Source organism: Euleptes europaea, chromosome 15, assembly GCF_029931775.1.
Source record: "Euleptes europaea isolate rEulEur1 chromosome 15, rEulEur1.hap1, whole genome shotgun sequence".
NCBI classification, from domain to species: domain Eukaryota; kingdom Metazoa; phylum Chordata; class Lepidosauria; order Squamata; family Sphaerodactylidae; genus Euleptes; species Euleptes europaea.
In genome coordinates this window covers 51,302,193-51,327,552 of record NC_079326.1, presented here as the reverse complement: position 1 = coordinate 51,327,552, position 25,360 = coordinate 51,302,193, and the positions used below count along the sequence as shown (strand labels likewise).

The 25,360-nt window shown below is 43.2% G+C and overlaps 1 protein-coding gene across 1 annotated transcript; it reads left to right on the top strand.

The window, feature by feature from the left end:
- Positions 1–623: 623 nt before the first annotated feature.
- On the top strand, positions 624–24,287 carry LOC130487602 (caspase-8-like). Its single transcript, XM_056861093.1, has 10 exons — positions 624–937; positions 4,975–5,074; positions 7,955–8,090; positions 11,954–12,045; positions 13,139–13,172; positions 15,971–16,030; positions 17,285–17,361; positions 18,325–18,436; positions 21,103–21,628; positions 24,128–24,287. The coding sequence occupies exons 1-10, from the start codon at positions 624–626 to the stop codon at positions 24,285–24,287; spliced, it is 1,611 nt and encodes a 536-aa protein (XP_056717071.1).
- The last annotated feature ends 1,073 nt before the right edge of the window (positions 24,288–25,360 follow it).

The following is a 25,360-nucleotide window of genomic DNA, read 5'->3' as shown; positions in this document are numbered from 1 at the left end:
TCCTTCATCCATTTTACCATAACTGGTTTTATTCTTTCTTGTTCCAAATTTACTTCTATTAGTACCTTACAAATTCTTCCTATCAATCCTTTATTACCCTTAGTTAATATAATTTCAAATTTAGATTTATTTTGATTAAATCCCCTCACATTATCTTGATTAAATATATACTTTAATTTATAATACATAAACCAATCTTTGATGTTAAGCTCTTCTCTAGTCTTTAATGACCAAACCTCTTCTTTATATTCTATAATATCTCTATAAATATCGATATCCAAATTTAATTGTACCCCTCTCTTCATAAAAGCTTCCACTGGATTAATCCAACCCGGGGTTTTACATTCCAAAAATCCTTTATATTTCTTCCAAATTTGGAGTAAACCACCTCTAATAACATGAGAATTAAATTCTTTATTTACTTTCTCTTTTTCGTACCATAAATATGCGTGCCACCCAAAATGTAAATTGAATCCCTCTAATTCTAATATTTTAGGATTCTCTAACAGAATCTAATTTTTTATCCATTCATAGTAGCATGCTCGCTTTTTTTTAACTACCACTTTGTTGTTTTTTAAAAGATTTTTTTTCTTTTCTTTTAGCAGTCTGAAGTTCATGCCATTATGGATGAGGCTGATAGTGTAAAGTTTCGGCAGCAGCTTCTGATGGTTGCTGAAGACTTGGGAAGGGAAGATGTGGAGGCCCTCAAATTTCTGTGCCAGGACTTTATCCCCTTCGGTAAGCTGGAAGCTATGACTTCGGCATGTGCGGTCTTCCAGTTCCTCATATGCAATGACATGGTAAATCAGGAGGATACTTTTGTCCTAGCGGAGCTTCTCTATAGGATTCAGCGTAACAATCTGCTGCACAGAATCGGCTATACCAAAGAGAAAGTTCAAGAAAACCTACATCTGAGAGGGAAGGTATCCGAATTCCGGTAAGTCTTCCAACTCTGGATATTCACTCTGCTTGAGATAGAATTGACTGGAACTGACAGATATCATTGTTTTTCTTGATGAGTTGTTTTTATTTAATGGAGCAAATGGTAGCAGAGTGTGTGTTTGGGTCTGTAGTGGTTTGGTTGTGTGGGGGGAGACTTGAGGCACTCAGAAAGTCTCCCACACCTCTTCTCATTCTGCAAACAGGATTTGTTCCAAAGGGCATTTTTGTAGAGGGAATAAAGCTGTAGTATAACAATAATAGAGCCCCGTGGCGCAGAGTGGTAAGCTGCAGTACTGCAGTCGAAAGCTCTGCTCACAACCTGAGTTCGATCCCGATGGAAGTCTGTTGCAGGTAGCCAGCTCAAGGTTGACTCCGCCTTCCATCCTTCCGAGGTCGGTAAAATGAGTACCCAGCTTGTTGGGGGTAAAGTGTAGATGACTGGGGAAGGCGATGGCAAACTACCCCGTAAACATAGTCTGCCTAGTAAACGTCAGGATGTGACTTCACCCCATGGGTCAGTAATGACCCAGTGCTTGCACAGGGGACCACCTTTATCTTTATAACAATAATGCTAGGAAAAGTTGAAGGCAGTAAAGAAAAGTGGAAGACCCCACTTGAGATGGATTGACTCCATAAAGGAAGCCATGGCCTTCCGTTTGCAAGTCCTGAGCAAGGCTGTTAGATGTTGTGGAGGTCATAGGCGTAAACTATGGGGGTGGCGCAGGGGCTCGATCCCCCACTGAACTTGGCATGGGGGGGCTGAACCCCCACCGGGAACCAGTGCCCACGTGAGGGGCTCAGTTACATTGGCAGCTGAAGTATAAATAGAAGCGAAGGCTGCCGATGTCAAAATGAGAGCGGCGCGTCTGGCTGCTTGGGATCCTGGCATCGCACTCCGGTTCCTGAATGGGGGGGGAGGAGGAGGAGCGGGTCTGGACACAGAGAGTATAGTCTGCTGCAGCTGCAGGAAACAGTGCAATGGGCAGCCCCAGCGCTATGCTGCGTTTGTGCAAAGTTGGGGCTGCTGGCTTGCATTGCGTGCCCTGCGTAAGGAGCGGTGGGGGATCTGCGGCAGCATTTGCTCCCGCTGTCGCCGCCTGAAAGCATCCCTCCCAGGTAAGGCTCCGTGCGTCCCGTGCCAAGCTCCAGCGCCCGCTCTGCCCCCTCCGCCTCACGCCTCCCACCCTTCTCAGCTCTCGCTCGCTCGCCAACACGTGTAGCTAGCAGCCTCACCCAAAGTCTCCCACGACAGAAAGTTGGTGCGGGAGCTGCTGCAAGAGCGCGTCTTGGCCCCGACAGAGCACAGTCTACCAAGCAAAGACTGCTAAGCAAACTTCATAGTCATGGGATAAGAGGATAAGTCTTCTTATAAATTGAGAGCTGGTTGAAAAATAGAAGCAGAGAGTAGGAATAAATGGTAAGTTCTCCCACTGGAGGGATGTGAGCAGTGGGGTCCCTCAAAGATCTTTGTTGGGACCGGTGCTTTTCAACCTGTTCATCAATGACCTGGAGTTGGGAGTGAACAGCGAAGTGGCCAAGTTTGCAGATTATTTAGGGTGCTTAAAATCAGACTGCGAAGAGCTCGAAAAGGATCTGTACAAACTAGAAGAATGGGCATTAAAATGGCAAATAAAATTCAGTGTGAGCAAGTGTAAAGTGATGCATATTGGGGCAAAAAATCCCAACTTCACATATGCACTGATGGGATCTGAGCTGGCAGCAACAGCCCAAGAAAGGGATCTTGGGGTTGTAATGGATCGCACAATGATGATGTCAACCCAGTGTGCAGCTGCTGTGAAAAAGGCAAATTCCATGCTGGCCATAATTAGACAAGGCATGGAGAATAAAACTGCTGCTATTATACTGCCCTTGTACAAATCTATGGTGAGACCACACTTTGAATACTGTGTACAGCTCTGGTCACCACACCTAAAAATGGATATTGCAGAGCTTGAGAAGGTGTAGAAAAGAACAACCGAAATGATCAGGGGGCTAGAGCAACTGCCCTATGAGGAGCGGTTAAAACGCTTAGGGCTGTTTAGCTTGGAAAGAAGGCGGCTGAGGGGAGACATGATAGAGGTCTATAAAATTATGCATGGTATGGAGAGAGTAAACAGGAAGAAGCTTTTCTCCCTCTCTCATAATACTAGAAGGCGGGGTCATCTGCTGAAGCTGGCGGGGGAGAGATTCAAAGATAAAAGGAAGTATTTCTTCACACATCACATAGTTAAACTGTGGAACTCCCTGCCCCAGGATGTGGTGATGGCTGCCAACTTGGAATGCTTTCAGAGGGGAGTGGACATGTTCATGGAGGAGAGGGGTATTCATGGCTACTAGTCAAAATGAATAGTAGTCATGATGCATACCTATTCTCTCCAGGATCAGAGGAGCATGCCTATTATATTAGGTGCTTTGGAACACAGGCAGGACAATGCTGCTGCAGTCATCTTGTTCATGGGCTTCCTGGAGGCACCTGGTTGGCCACTGTGTGAACAGACTGCTGGACTTGATGGACCTCTGTCTGATCCAGCATGGCCGTTCTTGTGTTCTTATGTGTCATTTAAGTGCAGAGTATTTTGAATTGCTACATCTTAATGAGTGGGTTGTATCTAGCTGATGCAATCTGTATAGGTTTACCACTAATTATACCAACACATGCCAAGTATTGGGGTGGCGAGGTGAAGGGAAATTAGGAAGGAGAGGTGGAATATGGCAGGAGAGGATGCTTGTGGGAGCAGTAGAGGGCATAATAGGGGATTAGGAGGACACTTGATTGTACTATAATTTTGAAAATATAAAAAAGCAGTTTGCATTGTTAATTAAAAGTTAAAGTTGTATTTCAGCTGTCTGAAGATCATTTGTTGAAGGCTCCCTAAATTTCTGGGAAGCCCCCTAAATTTCTGGGGAGCCCCTCCCTAAATCCCCCATGGTCCTGCCTCCATCGATAGTGGAAAAGGAAGTCCCTCCCTATGATGTCACTGGCCCCTCCCTATGATGTCATAGCAATGTTTTTGGCCAAGCCCCAGCCCCCCCTGGAAAATCAGAAAGTCTATGCCCCTGGTGGAGGTCATTCGTTCCTAGGGTTGCTATAAGCTGGAAGTGGCTTGAGGGCATATAAGGAGAAATAAAAGGGCTGCACTCGTCACAGGAGATAAGGCCAAGGCCAATGGTGCAAAATAGGTGAAAATATATTTTATTACTCAGTTAAAGTTCCCTACACGTTTTGCCCAAAAGTCTTCTTCAGGGGAATCTGTTAGTCTTGGGATGGTTTTTCAAAGTACAGACTGATCAAATCGGCTGCTGATCTGATACTCTTCTTTGAAAAAAACCTCTGCAAGACAGAGGCTCTTTTTGCATGGTAATTAGCAGCCCTTTCCCTGCTGAATTGCTCTGCATATTTTTTTTTAATTTGCACTCTAAACCATCATTCTGGAAGTGACTGTGAAGCAGGCGCAGACCTGCTTCACATTACAAAAGAGCATAGATAACGCCACATTTTTGTTTTCTGTGAAGAATCGCTGTCAAAAAACAATGCAAAACAACAGCGGTGGGTTAGCTATGCATATGCTAATAGCAGGAACAAAGGAGCAGGCAAGTGGGGAGAGTGGAATTTCTCCTTTTCTGTCGGGACCATGCAAAGGCATTTTTAAAGTCGGACTTTTAAAAAGAGCTTTCAGCGAGCATCAAAATTGACCATGCAAAAAGGGCCTAACAGATTCCACTGAAGAAGCCTTTCAGGCAAAACGCATAGGGAATTTTATCGGGATAATACAAACTTTTTACCTATTTTGCATCATTGGCCTTGGCCTTATTTTGTATCTCTTGAGGGCACACAACACAGAGAACGGAGGACTTTTTAAAATAAGGAAATACAGCTGTCGTCTATTACTGTTTATTGTGCGTATCATTGTTCTCTTTCGCCAATATTTTTGACATACGCAATTCCATACCATAAAGAAAGCAAATCAAAATAAGATTTGCAGCAGGTATACCATATAATAGCGAGCTCACCTTTTGAGGCTTGTCACACAGACAGATGCTGTATGGACTGTCAGAAGAATTCACGGAGGACGATCTCAGGACTGCCGAATTCCTTCTGAGGGGTTATCTTCCTAGGAGACAATCCATTATGGTGAGTAAGGCTCAATGGCTGAAAAAGAATTCCTTACTAAAAGAGTCTTGTGGCCCTGTAGACATTTTTATTCCAGGATAAGTGATCCATAGACTAGAGCCCACTTCAACAGATGCATGTAGGAGCTCCTCACTAGACAGACACTTAAATATGAGATTATGAAGATTTTTTTTTAAAGCAGCAGGGTCAAAGGTCATGAAATGCAGGAAGTACAAGGTGGGATATTGTTATGTAATACTCAAATGTACATAAATACGTTAAAGGACATGGCGGTGTCCTCCACGTGGCCTTTATTGATTTCCAGGCTGCATTCCACAAGATACCAAAGATATAGGTCTTAGACTTTTAATTTTACTTAATTCACTTCATCATAACAACAATGCAAGTACTCTGTATTCAGTTTGGTCATCATACTTTGGATATACCAGTTTGTAAAGGAGTGCGACAGCTACAGTTGTGCATTTGGCCAAAGCTGAACCAAAAACAATGCTGTAAAATACCTTTTCGGTATTTTTTGGGTTAAAAAAAAACTGGTAAAAAATGGTGGTAATTAAAAGGAGCCGAAAAAGTGGGCCCCGAGTAATGCCGATTTTTTTTGGCATTATTCAGGGCCACTTTGTCCTAGCCGACATTTCCTCCCTCCCTCCCCCCCTTACTTACCCCACCGCCTCCAAAGTCCTTGTGGGCTTCAGATGCGCTAGCAAACTGACTGCTGGTCTCACTTGAGGCCAGAATTCACCTCTGTGCCGTGTATTTTTTCAGAATTTGGATTATTCGAAAAAGCTGAATTTTTATATTTGGCTTTTTTTGAAAATTTCTGAGTTTATTGAACCTGAACTTGAAAAATACAATAAATAAAAATTGTGCGCAGCCCTAGTGACAAGCACTGTGTGTGTTGGCTTCCATGTTGTTTGACTTGGATTTAAGTGACGTAAGTAAAAAATTTCAGGCAGATAATGTACATGCTCCTAAACTGGGCAGTGAAATAATTTCTGCACTATTGTATGCAGATTATGATAATTATTTCATCAGTAAAGGGGGGCTAAAGAGAGCTTTACGGGCATTATTTAGGTGTATATGTGTAAAGTACCGTCAAGTTGCAGCTGACTCATGGGGCCCCCATGGGGTTTTCAAGGCAAGGGACGGAGAGTGGTGGTTTGTCTTTGCCTGCCTCTGCGTAGCGACCCTGGACTTCCTTGGTGGTCTCCCTACCAAGTACTAACCAGGACTGACCCTGCTTTGCTTCTGAGATTTGTTGAGATCGGGCTAGCCTGGACCATCCAGGTCAGGGATGTTATTAGAGATTGTTCTGAAAATTAAATGTCTATAAATCTTGATAATACCTGTACTCAAATGGAATGAAGAAAATACAGAATTCTTCACAATAGCAGTAACTGGCAGTAACGTCAGAAGAGATTTTTGACAGGATACCAATATCGGCGGTCTTGAGTTGGTTGGTCCCTTACAGGTGGGTTTACATGTTCAAATAGGGAGGGGCGGGTCATCAAATGTCAAATAACTAAGCAATGTACATGTGAACAAGCCCTTACTATACAAGCATACCTCAGAGATATTGTGGGTTCGATTCCAGACCACTGCAATAAAGCAAGTCACACAATTTTTGTGGTTTGCCGATGCATATAAAAGTTATGTTTACACTATACTGTAGTCCATTAAGTGTGCAACAGCGTTATGTCTTTAAAAAGTACTGCAATAACAATGTAAAAGTTTGAAATATTGCAAGAACTACCAAAATGTGGCACAGAGACATGCTGTTGGGGAAAATGGTGCCAATAGACCTGCTTGAGAACGCAATATCTGCGAGGCACAATAAAGCGATATATGCCTGTAACCATTTGTGTTCTTCCCAGATTAAGGAATAGGGCTTCTAGGGCCCAGTTTAGGTCTTCTTGTTAAGACATTAACTACTGGGAACTTGGGGTGCATGGATGAAGATCATGAGAAAGAGAGAGCTCCGCCAGAGACAGATATTCCAGATAGATGCAGCTGAACAACTGAGTTGGTGCCTGCAGTAGTGAAACGGTGTTAAGGTGATTTGGGTGGTGACTACAATGGCAGTTCATGACACAGTTGATAGGTCATGGAAAATGATGAGGGGAGCCCACATTACAGTCACATGTCACAGCCAGCGTGGTGTAGTGGTTAAGAGCAGTGGTTTGGAGCAGTGGACTCTAATCTGGAGAGCCAGGTTCGATTCCCCACTCCTCCACATGAGCGGCAGAGGCTAATCAGGTGAACCAGGTAGGTTTCCCCACTCCTCCACGTGAAGCCAGCTGGGTGACCTTGGGCTAGTCACAGCTCTCTCAGCCCCACCTACCTCACAGGGTGTCTGTTGTGGGGAGGGGGAGGGAAGGTGATTGTAAGCCGGTTTGATTCTTCCTTAAGTGGTAGAGAAAGTCGGCATATAAAAACAAACTCTTCTTCTTCTACCAAGGGACATGCAACTGTGCTCTTTGTCTGTAGCTTGCAGTATGTGCAAAAATGGTCACTGTACCGGAAGGGAAAAGGTCATAGTAGTTTCACCACTGCTGTGAAAGAGTAAACTGGCCAATCGTTTTAAAATTTGGATGCTTCTGGTGTAAGCAGACATCTCTGAATCTCCACAGAAATCAAGGGTGAAGATTAAACGCCTGAGATTTTTAGCACTTTAAATTTAGTGTCATATGATAAAAGCCTGGGGTTGCAGAATTACAGAGATCTAATTGAGGACTGAAAATTGTGTGCTGGTTTGAGGAGGGATTTCATCACAGAAAACACATGAGAGAGCTTGGCGGATGATGGGGAAAGACTTTGAGGACTCAGGGTTGGTTGAAAAGGTGTAAACAAAGGCCTAAATTTTACATTCCATTTCTTTCCTAGTCTGGCATGGAACTACTGACTGCCTTAGAGAGGAAAGGCTTCTTATCGGAGAACGACCTATACTTGTTGGAAGAGCTGTGCTCCAAAGTCTCACAAGACTTGCTGATAAGGATCAATACGTACAAAATGAAAAAAGGTGTGTGTAACGTTGAGTAGACCATGTCCCATCAAACTCATTGAAACAAACATGCTCACTTTTGGGTATGATGAATAGAAGTGTGTATCCTGATGTGTAAGCTTCTTCTGGCCACCAAGATTAAGTGTTCATGCCATCGTATTCCCTATTACTAAGTATGGGTGTGAAAGCTGGACATTGAAGAAAGCTGATAGGAAGAAAGTAAATTCCTTTGAAATGTGGTGTTGGAGGAGAGTGTGACGGATGCCAAAAACACAAATCAGTGGGTTATAGATCAAATCAAGCCTGAACTGACCGTAGAAGCTAAAATGACTAAACTGTGGCTATCGTATTTTGATCACATTATGAGAAGACAAGAGTCACTGGAAAAGACAGTCATGCTAGGAAAAGTTGAGGGCAACAGGAAAAGAGGAAGATCCAACAAGAGATGGATTGACTTTATAAAGGAAGCCACAGCCGTCAATTTGCAAGATCTGAGCAAGGCTGTCAAAGATAGGACATTTTGGAGGACATTGATTCATAAGGTTAGAACATAAGAAAGGCCCTGCTGGATCAGACCAAGGCCCATCAAGTCCAGCAGTCTGTTCACACAGCGGCCAACCAGGTGCCTCTAGGAAGCCCCCAAAACAAGACAACTGCAGCAGCACCATCCTGCCTGTGTTCCACAGCACCCAAAATAATAGGCATGCTCCTCTGATACTAGAGAGAATAGGTATGCAGCATGACCAGTATCCATTCTAACTAATAGCCATGAATACCCCTTTCCTCCATGAATAAGTCCACTCCCCTCTTAAAGCCCTCCAAGCTGGCAGCCATCACCACATCCTGGGGCAGGGAGTTCCACAATTTAACTATGTGTTGTGTGAAAAAATACTTCCTTTTATCTGTTTTGAATCTCTCACCCTCCAGCTTTAGCAGATGACCCCGTGTTCTAGTATTATGGGAGAGGGAGAGAGGTTGCCATGAGTTGGAAGCGACTTGACAGCACTTAACACACAACACACAAGCTTCTCTAATATTTGACTACACAGCGAAGAATTGGAAGTCTTGAATTTTATTTTTATTTATTTACTTCATTAAGCCCTGCCTTCCTCCCCAGTGGGGGACCCAAAGGGGCTTACACCATTGTCCTCTCCTCCATTTTATCCACACACCAATCCTCTGAGGTGGGCTAGGCTGTGAGACTGAGTGACAGGCCCAAGTGTCACCCAGTGAGTATCCATGGGAGAGTGGGGATTTGAACCTGGTTCTCCCAGGTCCACATCTAGTTCTCACTCCGCTTCTTTAATGGATAACATGGGCAAAGGATGTCCCAAATCACTCAATCCCAAATGTATCCGAATTTTACTCTTGTGGTATAGCTTTTCATTTATTTAGCCCAGAAACACTTTGTAAGTGGTACTGAATAACCACCTTTGGCACAAGAAGGCTGTTCATGCTTGGCAGAAGAGTCTCCATCAACCAAGCAGGGGAGTGGAGTCATTTTATGAGAAAGTAGCATCCATAGAATCCTAAGAGTTGGAAGGGGCCATAAGGGCCATCTAGTCCAACCCCCTGCTTAATGCAGGATCAGCCTAGAGCATCCCTGACAAGTGTTTGTCCAGCCTCTGCTTAAAGACTGCCAGGGAGGGGAAGCTCCCCACCTCCCTAGGTAGTCGATTCCACTGTCGACTCTCACTGTAAATTTTTTCCCCTAATATCCAGCCGGTACTTTTCCTCCTGCAATTCAAACCCATTATTGCGAGTCCTATCCTCTGTTGCCAACAGGAACAGCTCCCTGCCCTCCTCTAAGCAACAGTCCTTCAAATACTTAGAGAGCAATTGTGTCCCCCCTCAACCTCCTCCAGACTATCCAGAACCACTTTGCAATAGTGTGCTTGGTTCTAAGCCACAGGGACGAGTGGCTCAGCCCAAATCACACCTGGTTGCCACTGCCTTCCTCATCCATATGGGTGCGGCGTGGCCCAGATAATGGGTCTTTAACTAAAATGTCGTTTCAAAATAGCTGGAGGATGATCAATGGTTAGGAGTCCAAATGAGGCTCAGACTTACTGCTCCAGTGACCTAGTTGTTTGCTTGTGTGCCAGCGTGGTGGTAGTGGTTAAGAGCTGTGGTTTGGAGCAGCGGACTCTAATCTGGAGAACTGGGTTTGATTCCCCGCTCCTCCATATGAGCAGTGGACTCTAATCTAGTGAACCAGGTTGGTTTCCCCACACCTACATGTGAAGCCAGCTAGGTGACCTTGGGCTAGTCACAGTTCTCTCTGAACTCTCAGCCCCACCTACCTCACAGGGTGTCTGTTGTGGGGAGGGGAAGGGGGTTGTAAGCCGGTTTAATTCTCCTTAAAAGGTAGAGAAAGTCGGCATATAAAAACCAACTCTTCTTGGCCACCACAATTCATGACTTTTGAGGTGGTGTGTTCTCCCAATGATAGATACTTGTCAATTGGACTTGATGGTAATAGAAAGTGCTGTCAAGTTGCAGCTGACTGATGGTGACCTTGTAGGGTTTTGAAGGCAAGAGACTGCAGAGGTGGTTTGCTAATGCCTGCCTCTGTGGAGCGACCCTGGTCTTCTTTGGTGGTCGTCCATCCAAGTCCTAACCTGCTTAGCTTCCAAGATCTGATGAGACTGGGTTGCCTTGTGCCATCCAGGTCAGGGCCAATTGGATTTACAGCTATTTAAAGTTTATAAACCCGTGGAGTGGTCTTCCATGGTCCTGTCTACTCCAACCAGTAGGGTCTCAAGCCAGATCTTCACCATGCTTCCTGGTCTCCTTTTTAACAATCTGAAGTAACTGGGGCCTTAATCTGGCACTGCTCACATGGGCTCTGTCACTGAGCTATGGCCCCTTCTGCCTTCGGGCAGCAACTTCTGAGACTGAATTCTAATCAAGCAAAAGCTTTTTGTAGGCACCAACCTGCTTCTTTAGGTACGTTTAAGCTAATTGACACTGCGCCTTAAATGCTGCTGTAAGCTGCTAAATTCTCTTGAGGGAATGACCATCTGCAAATTTCCCTCAATCCCTTTTTGTAAATTCTTGAGCAATTTTATGTGCCACCCGATTAGGAGAGCCAGCTCGATGTAGTGGTTAAGAGCGGTGGTTTGGAGAGGTGGACTCTGATCTGGAGAACCGGGTATGATTCCCCACTCCTCCACATGAGCACCGGAGGCTAATCTGGTAAACTGGATTTGTTTCCCCACTCCTCCACATGAAGCCAGCCGGGCGACCTTGGGCTAGTCACATTCTCTCATCCCCACCTACCTCACAGGGGAGAGGAAAGGAAGGAGCTTGGAAGCCAGTTTGATTCTTCCGTAAGTGTTAGAGAAAGTCGGCATGTAAAAATTCTTCTTAAATGGGGGGGGGGATAAATATTTTAATAAATGAGATCATTCCTGATAGGTGAGTATTACTTGGCTAGAGAATAAGAAAGCATTTGCCTTTGCTGTGTGTATTCATTAGAAATTTAACTTACAAATGGGTGTGATATAAAATGTGCATGCACATGCATAAAATATGTGTCATATCTAAACATTTTATATTTAAAAGAAAAATTTCCACCCAAAACCCTTTCAGATAAGGTAGATGCCAATCAAATTAACATTCCTCTGTGCTTTGATTTGTGAAAACAATTTTGAAATTTTTTCCCTAATAATAAACACCATTATAAATGTTCTGTTACGGTGTATTATGTTTGGAAAGATGTAATCGAGGCTGTGACTGAGTATCTGTAACTACTAAATATACATTCTTATAATATGTATAAATGTAATGATTGTATCCAGTTGTTAAGTTTTGTTCTTTTTAAGCATGGGAGAAGCTTGGATCCTAATTTTTTTTTGTATTGTCTGTCCTGTCTTAAGTTTCTCTGTCTGTTCAAGAAAGCAAAGGCCCTGCGTCCTCTTCCGTTCCAGAACCATCTTTTGGAAGCACTAGCCTGCATGCTGCTATCCAGGTAGGTTGTGGAGAAAACGTCGTCTTCTGTTACCCACTAGGATAGAGAGAGTAGCTGATGTTCTTTTAGCAATTTATATAGACTGAGCAAATATTGAGGGGTTTTGTGGGAGCTTCCATTACTGTTTTGGCTTAGGACAGTTGTGTTCTCAGACCCAGAGCCCAATTTCAACTCCATCCTCCAATATGGATGCTCATCTCCCCTGTACCCATATTATTGCCTTTCTTGCTGGGTATACATTACTAAAAATACGTATTGTCTTTTATACTATTTTAATAATCACCACCTCCCCAAAAGAAGCCTGAGAATTGTGTTTTGGTATAGAATGGGGAAGTCTTTGTTTCTAGCCCCCTTCCTTCTTCACAGAATGATAACTGAACTGGGAACTGTCTCCCTGTATCAGAAGAGCACCTTTTATTCTCCCTGTTAGTTACATGTTTTCAAATTTGCAGAAGAACCATTTGATCGTTGTAGAGTCATTCTGATGTGAGAAAGGTAGTCTGCTCCAAAAGATATGAAGACATTTCAGCAAAAAATTGTGGGCTCCCGTACCAACCTTGAAGTCCTTAATTCTGGAGGTTCTGAATTTAAGGAGACTTTTTTTTCCTGTGTGTGTGATCAGCTTTAGGAGATCTCACGAGAAGATGGTGGACTTCAATGCTGCATTGTGTCCATGTTTGCACTCTGCTATAGGGCTAGATCCTCAAAAACCCCAAACAAGACTCTGCTTGTGGGGCAGACCTTTTCTGCCTTTCCTGTCCTCCTACTTCATCACCTTATGTCACCCAAAATGATGCTCCTGTGGTTTGGGGGACCCTGGGGATCAGCACAGAAATTGTGGCTCCTTCCTTGCCTAGTCAGAAATGCCTTCTGCTTGCAGAGAAGGAAGCATACAAGTCCATCAAGTTTGGAAGTGTTGTCGTGAGTAAGGGAAGCGGAAGAAAGGAAGGGAGCGATGATCTAGATGCGCTTGGAATAATTGGTGATCAGTGGCCCTTTGCTGAGCATCTTGCCGCCTTTTAATGGAGCATTTGCAAATCAAATTTCATCCAATGGAAATCTGATCTGATGTACCTTTTCCCCTCCTAAACAGGAAGGCTCTATCCAACACCCAACAAAAAATCTAGGTAAGTCTTTGCTAAAAGTAGTGGCCGTTTGTGGTGGTAGTTCAAATTGTGAATTGTTCCTTTGTTTTGCTGCTGACATGGACGCGTGGTTTGGAAGGTGGAAAGGTACATCTAGGGAGCAATGAACACTTAAGCGTTCTTCCCCCAGAGCTGCTGAAAGTTTTCTTGGCTTGGTATCTCTGCTTAGATATAAAAGATTATAAAGTACCAGAGGAGCTCCTTAAGAAATTCACTGGATATCCATCACCCATTTACTCAAAACACATGCATGAATATAGAGGAATGGGAATGTCATTGATTCAACACCCCCATCTCAGTTGAGGTGGTAGTTTGGTGAGGATCTCGGCAAAGTAAAGCTTCATTTCAATAGCTGGGGCAGGGCAGATGAGACCTGCACATTTGACTGATGTTGGCCAAGAGTAATTTGTATACCACTCATAGTTTTGCTCCTGATCCCAGAACCATTGGGATGTTCCAGTGTGACCTGAGAGTACCACGAGTGCCATGATAAATCAAATTACAATTATGAAAGACTGCTGTGGGGCCCTAAATTTGTGACCTTCCAATCAAACACGAGAGACAGCATTTCTTCGTCAGGAAATACTAGATAATTCAGTTGCATCCAATGGAGAAATATGCCTGGTCCTCGGAGATCGCTCACTGTATATTTGTAGAAGTGGCGTACCCCGATCAGTGCCTGATACAGAAATGCAAATACAAACAAACAACCAGTGCTGGAATACCAAACCCAACAACACAACAATAGGCTATCAGTAAACAATATAGTCCCAAAGATTCAAACACATAATGTTTTCATTGTAAATGCATAATAAGAAAGCATATCATCATACACTAACATCCAGGAGCTAACGCAGAAAGGCTCAAAGTAAGACAAAATTGTCCAAATTCTGCTTGGAGCAGGTAATTGGGTATATTACAGTCCCAACAAAGTAACAATATGATGAATAAACAGGAATAAACACAACATGCCAAATAATATTGCAATGTAGAAATATAAGAATAAAAAACAATACAATAACAGGGATCTTACCAATAAAGAGGAGGTGTGAGCGTAATGTGTGTTGGTTTATATTTTGTTTCAGCATGATATGTAGACTGATGAAGTTATTCTTCGAAACGGTAGATATCCGGTTCTGTCTCTCCTTCTATCAACATTACTATTTATTCATCACATTATTACTTTGTTGGAACTGTGATATACCAAATTACCTGCTCCAAGCAGAATTTGGACAGTTTTGTCTTATTTTGAGACCTTCTGCATTAGCTCCTGGATGTTAGTTTATGATGATATGCTTTCTTATCATGCATTTACAATGAAATCATTATGTGTTTGAATGCTTGAATGTTAGGGATTATCTTGTGTATTGATAGCCTATTGTGCTGTTGTTGGGTTTACCTTTGATACAGAAATGCAGCAGTTAACCAACTCTTGAGGGTTGGTAATTCTGCCACATCTCAGTGTGGGCACTGTGGTTCTAAAGCAGCATGCCTCAGCGATCAGTAGCTTGGGAACTATCCTAACAACTTGGTTCCAACCTAATAATAAGGTGTTCACTCACAATTCCACCGGTGAGCGCTTTCCTATAAGGTCAGGGTCTACTAACAATCCATTTTACAATGAGGTCTAGGCTAGACTACTGCGGACACACCTTTGAAAAGTATTCAGAAACCCAGAGCTTGTTCAGATTTTTCACAGAAGTTGGCCCCATGGATCACATTCTGCCAGAGTAGTAATATCTACACTGGTTTCTGGTGGGCCTCTGAGCCCAATGGAAAGTGTTTTGACCTTTACAGCTCTCAGTAGCCTGGATCCAGGAAAAGCCAAGCTGGGCATTTCAGATCTTCTCCAGAGGCTGTATTGGTTGTTCCTCCACCATCTGTGGTGCATCGGGATATCATTATGTGCCAAGCTTTTTAGCAATAGCACCAAAACTGTTGCGCTCCTTCCTTAAGGTGATGCTCTTGGCCTCTTTTATAATGGCCTGAAGGTAGCAATCAGAAAGACGGTCTTGGCTTGTTACTATTTAAACGTTTTTTTTATTGTGCCATGTTGGCTTTTTAAATTTAATTGATCCTGGCTTCTCTCTTTGTTGTGCCTTCTGATTTTTGGGATGCTGGTTGTTCTTTAAAAAGCTGCCCGGGGCTTTGGTTAAAGGGGGTGGTGGTATAGATATTTTAATAATTAAGACCTTTGCTGATAGGTGAGTGTTTCTTGGCTAGGGAATAAGAAAGCATTTGCCTTTGCTGTGTGTATGTATTAGTAATTTAACTTACAAACGGATGCGATATAAAATGTGCATGCACATGCATAAAATATGTGTGTCATATCTAAATATTTTATATTTGAAAGAGAGTTTTCCACCCCAAACCCTTCCAGGTAGGGTAGATGCCAATCAAATGCCAATCAAATTAACATTCCTGTGTACTTTGATTTGCGAAAACAATTTGGAAATTTTTCCTAATAATAAACGCCATAATAAATGTTCTGTTAACAGTATATTGTGTCTGGAAAGATGTAATCGAGGCTGTAGCTGAGTATCTGTAACTACTAAATGTACATTCTTATAATATGTATGAATATAATGATGGTATCCAGTTGTGATTACTGGATTGCGGTTTTGTGTCCTGATGAAAGAAACCGAGGGTTCTTTCTGGCAGCAGTCAGAAATGCTTCCTTAATGTCTGTAAGTTATGGCAATTTATACATTTGCTGTTAAGGTAGATGGAGAATGTGAACAATATGACACATGTTTTGTGTTCTCTTTTTCTCTCACAAGAGTCTTATGGGAGCCTGAGGGAGCACACTGGACACGTTCATTCTTTCGGATCGAATCCAGGTCTGTCGTAAGTTGTTCTGTGAGTGCTGGATTTCATTATTTTAAGCTATCCTGTGTGTAGTTGAGAAAGGAAAAACAATTTGGAAGGGGGAGTTGCAAGAAGACTTCATATAGGAGCATATGCGTGCCTTCTCAGGGGGAACAAATGTACAACTTCGAGGAACTAGAGCTGCACATGTTACCTATAATTCGAATGAGCATGGAAGAGTTCTTTTAATATATGGTTAGTTATTATTTTTAAGACAAATAGCAGGAATATTTGTCCTACCCCAGTAAATGTTTTATGATCTGATATCTCTAAAGTACATACTTTGGCTCTAAGAATTATTGAACTATTTTTGTCATTATGGGTATTTGAACCCATGAAGCTGCCTCATATTGAGTCAGGGCCCTCAGTCTGTCAGGGTCAGTATTACTTGGTCTGACTGGCAGCAGCCGTCTATTATCCTTTTAACTAGAGATGCTGGGGATTGAATCCTGGGGCCTTCTGCATGTAAAGGGGAGGCTGTGCCGCTGAGTCATGGGCCTTCCCCACTTTTCATTGACCTTGCTGCAACCCAAACCAAATTTCCAAATTTCCGTTTGTTTCTTTAAAAGCTATTAGTCATCATCATTGGCTCTTAGCCCAAGAGCAGTAAACAGATGGGTGTTTTCACCATACTGCTTGTAACCGTTCATAAAACTATTATCCTTGAACAACTGAGCCCACCCGTCTATCAGAAAAGAAAGCAATTTTCCCTAAAAATAAAAGAATTGAGGAGAATATGCATAAGGGAAGATCATCTATGAATGAGATGCTGTAGGTTTTTATTAAAATGGGTTTCCTTTTTTTTATTGCCTAAACTTTTAGGGAGTATTCTGACAAAAATATATAATCCACCTTGAGCCCAAGTGAGAAAGGCAGACAGTGGTATTTTATGCATGGCTGTTTCACTCACCGTCACCCCTCCGATGACTTCTGGTCTTTGTTTTGATTTTGCATGCCGTTTCTGACCGTCAGTGGTCGCCTCGCTCTTCCCCCTGCGTTCTGCCTGCGTTTTATCTCAAATTGCAAAATGCAGGCAAAATGTGGGGAAACGCAGAGGGGGGGGAGTGAGGTGACTTCTGATGGTCGGAAACGGCCTGCATAATCAAAACAAAGACCCACAGTTTTCAGGGGGGTGACCACGAGAGAAACAGCCATGAATAAGAGGCCAACGAATGATGTAAAATAAATAAATTTTAAGCGTCTGTTTCTTTGTCATGGTTTCTTAGGTATCGAAGCAGGAAATTTGGTCGGCCACTCAGAACAGAGCCTTAAATTGCGTGAACAGGATGATGAATCAAAAACTGCAGCTGAGGTTTGGTAACTTCCTGAATAAGCCCTTTAGAATCAATGCCTATATGGGTTTAAGATCTGTGAACTTTCTTTCATCGTTTTTCGTTTTGGCCGTCTCTTCACTTCTATGTGTGTCCCCTTATGGCCCAGTTCTCCTCACCTGATTTCGCTGTGGTCCAAGGCTACGCCTTGCATCATGGTGGCTAAAATAGTATGTCTCTGTCTCACACATAACCACCAACTCTGGCCTTATTGTAAAAGGTAGTCCGAGTGGGTTTGGGCAGACCTCTAGAAAAGTCCATCAAATAATGGAATCGCCAAGGGGGGCGGGGACGACGCAGGTGGCTGAGGAGATTCTGTCCCTGTAAATAATAGTCCTGTTTCCATGTCAAAGTAACGAAAGCCCTTTTCAGGCTTTTGGCAAGGTGTGCAGGGGAGAAATCACTACCTGAAACACACCGTGGAAGAAAAATGGTCTTAGCCTGACTTCAGACATCTTAAGTTTGCTGAAGTCTCCATTAGGGTAGGATGAAGAGGTCACATAGGCAAAAAAAGAATGGGCTATGTTGAAGAAATAATACAGTGGTGAGTGTACTAGAAAGAAATGGTCTGTAAGCCAGCTACGGAAGTTAGCCGAAAGTCTGTCAGGAATGGAAAATGGGGGCTTCTCAGAGGCTTGGCCATTGTTAGAATATTTTTAGGTAGACCTTTGGTCTGATCCAGCAGGGCTCTTCTTAATTTTCTAGTTGGCTTTCTAGGTGGGAAATAAATAATTTGGCGTAGAATAAACTACTGTTGCCAGGAGAACAAACTTTATCCTAGGATAGCAGATACTGGCATACACGCGCTGTTGAAATTATCTTGTTATGCTGTGTATCCCCTTTAGTCCTGGAGGTCTTTAAACGTATTTCCATTCTAATAGGAAGAGATTGTTGTTTTCTAAAGAACGTATAAAGTCTATCTTCTTGTTCCACAGACGTCATCTCTGTATAAAATGGATGGACCATGTAGAGGGCATTGCCTCATTTTTAATAATGTCAACTTTGACGAATCTCTTAGACCAAGGATGGGATCTCAGAAAGATGCCGGTAAGTGAAAAGAAAATGTATTCTGCATTGGTCAGACCTCACTTGGAGTACTGTGTCCAGGTTTGGGCTCCACAATTTAAGAAGGATGTTGACAAGTTGGAGCGTGTCTAGAGGAGAGCTACCAGAATGGTCAAAGGTCTGGAATCCATGCCCTATAAGGAGAGACTTAAGGAGCTGTGTTTGTTTAGTCTAGAGAAGAGAAGGTTAAGGGGTGACATGATATCCATGTTTAAATATTTGAAGGGATGCCATGTTAATAAGGGAACTGGCTTGTTCTCGGTTGCTTCAGAGACTAGGACACGGAGTAATGGATTTAAACTTAAGAGAAAAGCGATTCCACCTAAACATTAGGAAGAACTTTCTGACAGTGAGGGCGGTTCGACGGTGGAATGCGCTGCCTCAGCGGGGGGATGGAGTCCCCGTCTTTGGAGGTCTTTAAGCAGAGGTTGGATGGCCATCTATTGGGAGAGCTTTGATTGTGGGATCCTGCATGGCAGGGGGTTGGACTTGATGGCCCTTGTGGTCTCTTCCAACCTTGTGTGATTTTGTGATTTGTGTTAAGAGCGGTTGACATCTCTCTCGCTTGAACGAAAAGTGCTTTGTTTATATGCAGCAGGGAAGAATTGTTAGTGGCTTAAACAATTTTTATGCAGCTTCAGGCCACAGAAAGCTCTTTGTTTTGGGTAGATCCAGAATACTTATTTGAAAGTTTGGAGAAAACTCTAAGCTACCAAAGCCTGTTCGGCAAAAGATGAATTTTGTGTCTTGAACGCCCAGAGATGGGTATATTGATGAGTTTGCTGCAGAAAAGGCACACATGCTGATAAACTGGATGTAATCCTGTTGAAAGGAGGGCGCCAATCCCTGTACAGATGACTGACACTCTTACAATAATCCAGTTGGTCACATAGAATCTCATTTGCCATTTTAATGCCCATCACTCCAGTTTGGAGAGCTCCTTTTGGAGCTCTTCACAATCCATTTTTGTTTTAACCACCCTAAATAATTTGGGGTCACCTGCAAATTTGGCCACCCTGCTGTTCACCCCCAACTCCAGGTCACTGATGAACAGGTTGAAAAGCGCCGGTCCCAACACAGGTTCCTGAAGGACCCCACTGCTCACATCCCTCCATTGTGAAAACTGACCATTGACTTGTACTTTCTGCTTCCTGTGTTTTTAGCCAGCTCCCAATCCATAAGAGGACTTGTTCTCTTATTCCATGACTATGAAGTTTGCTTAGCAGTCTTAGGTGGGGGACTTTGTTAAAAGTCTTTTGGAAATCCAAATACACAGTGTCCACAGGCTCATTCCTGTCCACGTGCTTACTGACACTTTCAAAAAACTCTAAAGGGTTAGTGAGACAGGACCTACCTTTGCAGAAGCCATGTTGGGTTTTGCTCAGCAGGCCTTGCCCTTCTATATGCTTGACAATTCTATCTTTAATAATGCTTTCCATCAATTTACCTAGAACAGACATTGAGCCAATTTGCCTTTAATTTCCTGGATCCCCCCGGAACCCTTTTTATAAATGGGTGTTACATTGGCCATTCTCCAGCCCTCTGGTAAAGAGGCTGATCTTACAAAATGAAAATGAAGAGCATAGAGTGAAACAAATACGCACACAACCCTGGGGAAATAGGCTATCTTTTTAATAAATGTATATTTATTAAAATTTACAATAATACAACATTAAAAAAACAACCTTCTTAACAAACAAACATCTACCAGTACTTATAAAACCTATAAAACATATAACTTTCTAAATAATCACTCTCTTTATGAATCACCACCAACAAAATCTAAACTTTTAAGCGTGTTCTCCATCCTGGATATAGTGGGATTCCATATTCTATCCAATTCCTCTATGTTTTTGTTATTTTGATAATAAGTTAATTTAATCAACACATATATCTCCCTTACTTTGTCGAACCAACTATTTAAGCTTGGAGAGTTCGCTCCTTTCCAGCATCTGGCAAAATTTATCCTTGCTAATGTTACCATATGGAGGAATACATCAAGAAGTTTCTTATTCATAGTTGGTAAATATTGTAACAAGATTATTTCTGGATTTATGGGTATTTCTATTTCCAGACCTTTAGATATTATATTTATCACATTTTCCCAATAAACTGTAGCTCTGGTACTAGTGAAATAGGCTTTCTGCCATATTTGGGGAAGAGAAAGCGGAAGGCCACTGAAGCCATTCCCCCTTGTAAACTGCATTTTAAAAGGGGGCTACGTTTGTACACCTGTTTCCAGGTACATTTCCCACAACTGGATAATATTCTAAGAATTCTTTGTGTGTGTAAGTCTAATAAGGGAAAGTTGTTTGTTAACAAATTTATATTCTTAATATAACTTGAGGGATTTAAAATGGATTTAAGAGTGACCAAACTCTTGTCTGGGTTGCACACACAAAGTTTTGTTTTTCCTATGTGTCTTGCAGAAGGAAGGTAAGACAAATCTAAACAGATGCATTTTCTCAGTCACCCTACCAAATCTCTTTAGAAAGCTGATCTCAAAGGGTGAAAGTGTAACAGACATCTACAAGACTAGTTTTCGTGAATCGGCGTGCGTCCTTTCTTTAAATCAGAGCTCCTGCATGTGTTTTGCAGTGATCTTTTTCACACTAAACACTACCACCACCACCGTTTCTCTCAAACAGATGAACTGGAACGTGTGTTTAAGTGGCTCGGGCTGGAAGTCGTTACGTACAACGATCGGACCTCGATAGAAATCCGAGATCACCTGGAGGAGTGGCAGTCTTCCAAGAAATGGAAAGACAGCGACTGCTTAGTCTGCTGCATACTGACTCACGGCAAATCGGGAGGAATATACGGCACGGACGCCCTTCTAATACCCATCCGTACCATCATGTCCTACTTCACGGCCAAACGCTGCCCTCTGCTGGCCACAAAGCCAAAACTCTTCTTCATCCAGGCATGTCAAGGCAACAAGACACAGAAGCCGGTCTACCTTGAAGCAGACGCGGGTGATCGTGGCCATCTCGGATCCGATGCCCAGAGCACAGGGTCTTTCTCTGCACAGCAAATGATGCCAAGCATTCCAGAAGAAGCCGATTTCCTCCTCGGCATGGCCACGGTGGATGGCTATCTCTCGTTCCGGCACACACGGGAAGGCACGTGGTACATCCAAGCCCTCTGTTCCAAGCTGCTGGAGCTGATACCAAGGTCAGAGCTTTTGTTTACACATGGTGGTCTTTTCACTATCTGACTTCCTGGAAGCAACTCTGCGTATAGACTAGGCAGCTAAAGTAGGTTGTAAATCAGTACTTAGTTTACTATGCACAAAGCTAGATACAGTTGTAAATAAGTGGAATACAGATTTTTTTTTTCCATTAGTGATGAGGAAAGTTACAACTCATGCGATTCTCACCTCACTGTGCAATGTCTAGGACATTCAAATAACTAATACAGCACGATGGCTATATATTAATAATCAGTCTACTTTGCACATAATTATTCAATAACACCAAATAGATAAAAACAAAAATACAACAGAAATACAGCTGGACTAGCTACAAATACAGGCAAAATTCATATACACTTGACCAAATCAACTTGGTGTTATTGAATATATTATGTGTAAATGAGACTGATTATTAATATTATAATATATATAATATTAATATATAGCCATCCTGCTGTATTAGCTATTTGAATTATTTCGCTTCACAGCACAGATTCGTTTTTGATACAATTTCTAGGACAGGCAGTTGGGGAAGAGATGCTTCTACCACTGCTCCTTAAAAGAGAGGGAGCCACCAAGACAATGCAATGGCTCATGCCTTGTGTGCGTCTTATATGCTGTCAAGTTGCTTCTGACAGCGACCCTGTGAATTCATGATCTCCAGAAAAGTCCTGCCATTAACAGCCTGGCTCTTGCAAACTGAGGGCCACGGCTTCCTTGATTCAGTCAGTCCATGTCATGTTGGGACTTCCACTTCTCCTGCTGCCTTCAACTGTTTCTGGCATTATGATTGTGCTACGTGTGCTTGGCAACCATGCTTCGAAGCTGTAGCTTCTATTTTTTCCTCGAGGGCTGGTTGTCTTCAGAACGTTGTTGCAGCTTCTCCCACTGGGGAGAAAAGTGGGGGTATGAACGAAGGAAGAAAGTAGACTCCTTTGAAATGTGGTGTTGGAGGAGAGTGTTACGGATACCCTGGACTGCCAAAAAACCAAATCAGTGGGTTATAGATCAAATTGAGCCTGAACTGACCCTAGAAGCTAAAATGATTAAACTGAGGCTGTTGTACTTTGGACACATTATGAGAAGACAAGAGTCACTGGAAAAGACTGTCATGCTAGGAAAAGCTGAGGGCAGCAGGAAAAGAGGAAGACCCAACAAGAGATGGATTGACTTTATAAAGGAAGCCACAGCCCTCAGTTTGCAAGATCTGAGCAAGGCTGTTAAGGATAGGACGTTTCGGAGGACATAGATTCATAGGGTCACCATGAGTCGGAAGCAACTCGACGGGACTTAACACAAACACGTGAATTAAGTAAACAAATGAAGTAAATAAATAAAACAAATTGAAATGAGGTTTAAAGAATGGTCCAAACAATAGTGCTGGTTTCTGGCAGAGCTAGAATTCATTCCTATCCTAAAAATGCTTCCATTTCCCAAAAAAAGGAGAGGAAAACCCTGAATTTTCGTGCCATTCTAACTCAAATTAGCGATAACGGTTTAATCCCTGTCACCTTTCTCATAACGGACTGGCATGTTGGCATATCATGTGCCAGAGAAGTAGTTGACAAGAACACCTTTGATAGGGCTTTTGGCAGTGCTCCCCTGTCCAGGGAAGACCGTTCCTGAGCCAAAGGCTTCCTTTCATTTCCTTTATCCCTTAGAAGCTCCTTGATCCATTGATCCAAACATTAGACTCAAAACTGTGCTGCTCCTTGATCCATTGATCAAGGAGCAGCACAGTTTTGAGTCTAATGTTTGGAGGACATAGGGACTGAGATACATTTTGCCACTGCCAATGTAGCCTTGGGATCCCTATCACTTAATAAAGGCATTAAATCCAGTGCCTCTGTGTCTGATATATGTATTAAAAGAGGAGAGACATATCGTGCTTTAAGGTCCTCATAGAAACGACATTCCAAGAGCACATGAGCTAATGAGTCAGTGGAGCCAGAAGAGCACGGACAAGTCCTTTCCGAGTAAGGTAAATTTAAATTTCTGCCTTGCATAGCCATTGAAGGGTACCAAAGGCTTCCAACATGCTTCACCAGCCTAAGCAGAAAAGCTTCTACAAGTGAGGACTGTGTATGCAATTTCCCAACAATAAGGAGCACTATCTCTATAGCCCGGCCTGCCTGATAAGGCTGATTATCTTGTGGATTGGGCAGAAGAGGGGGATGGATGCAGCTATCCTTCCCCACCCTCTGTTTCCTTCTCCCCCGAAGAGATGACCGGCACTCTCTTACCATGATCCAGTTGCCGTTCTCGGTGGCAGAAACACTGCACGCAACAATTTTTGCTTGAGTCTACCGGAGTTGGGATAAGGGATTCCAAGCCATGGTTTCCAGTTCTAACCTTGCAGATTTACTGGATCACTTTTCCTCTTCATCGTTTGTCTACTCATTAATCATTAACAGCTACGTTTAAGAGTAAGAATTGCCGTCAGTCTAATGCCTGTCTGTTTTTTCCAATTTGGTCTGCAGTGGTGAAGACATCTTGTCCATTCTTACAGCCGTCAACAAAGACGTGAGCGATCGGGCGGACCCTCGCGGGTCTATTAAGCAAATGCCCCAGCCAGCTTACACCCTGAGGAAAAAACTGATATTCCCTGTGCCTAGAGATCCTCCTCCATCGCAGCAGTAGTAGGACTTTTGTTCTGTCTGCCATTTTGGATTTCTGGAGTCGCAGAAACGACTACACAAAACTCTGCTGTATTGCTTTTGTATGTTTTGCACCGAGGTGTAAGCTGTTGAGGATTTCTGTTTACTTTTGACTCCAGGGTATCAGCTCTGGGTTGGGAAATACTTGGAGATTTGGCAGTGGGGCCTAGGGAGGGCGGGGTTTGGGGAGGGACCTCAGCAGGGTACAGTGCCATAGAGTTCGCCCTCCAAAACAGCCTCTTTCTCCATGGGAACTGATCTTGGTCATCTGGAGATCAATTGTAATAGCGGGATGTCTCCAGGTGCCACCTGGAGGTTGGCAACCCTACCCCACCCACCTCTGGCACAAACCAGCTTTTCACATAGCAACATGTGGTCACCTATGGTTTCATTATATGGTCCTCTGCATAAATGGTAATTCATCGAGAACATCCAAAAAACCAAGTAACAGCGACCTGCTCAGATCCTGGAAGGATTCGTTTCTCCCCCTCCGAGGTGAATTTGTTTCACAGAAAATGCGATAGGCTCAAACAAATCCAAAAAGAGAGTTGTGGTGCTGTAAGACTTACCTGCCATCTCAGGTCCCCACCACAGCTTTGTTCTGTTTCACGCACACCTGTCGGTCATGATAGCCAAATGCAAGCCACTGTGGTGGGGGAAGAGTTAACACGCTCCTCAATACCAGGTGCTAGTCAGAAATGGGACATGGCCGTTCTTCTGCACCTTCCTTATGAGCTTCCTGGTTCCAATGGGAAACAGAATGCTGGACTAACAGGACCTTGGTGTAATCATAGAGTTAGAAGGGTCCACCAGGGTCATCTAGTCCAACCCCCTGCACAATGCAGGAAATTCACAGCTACCTCCTCCCCACGTGCACACCCAGATGGCAAAAAAAAAACCCAACCTCCAGGATCCCTGGCCAATCTGGCCTGGAGGGAAATTGCTTCCTGACTCTAAAGTGACGATCGGCACTACCCTGGGCATGTAAGAAAGGGCCACCAGAGCCAAACACTGACGCAAACCTTCCTGCCCTCCCTCTGCCTACGGTCGTAGAAT

Coding starts and splice junctions, on each gene's coding strand:
- LOC130487602 (XM_056861093.1), top strand. CDS start 624: ATGGATGAGGCTGATAGTGTAAAGTTTCGGCAGCAGCTTCTGATGGTT. Junction 13,173..15,970: donor ACACCCAACAAAAAATCTAG/GTAAGTCTTTGC, acceptor TTCTCTCACAAG/AGTCTTATGGGAGCCTGAGG. Junction 18,437..21,102: donor GGGATCTCAGAAAGATGCCG/GTAAGTGAAAAG, acceptor TCTCTCAAACAG/ATGAACTGGAACGTGTGTTT.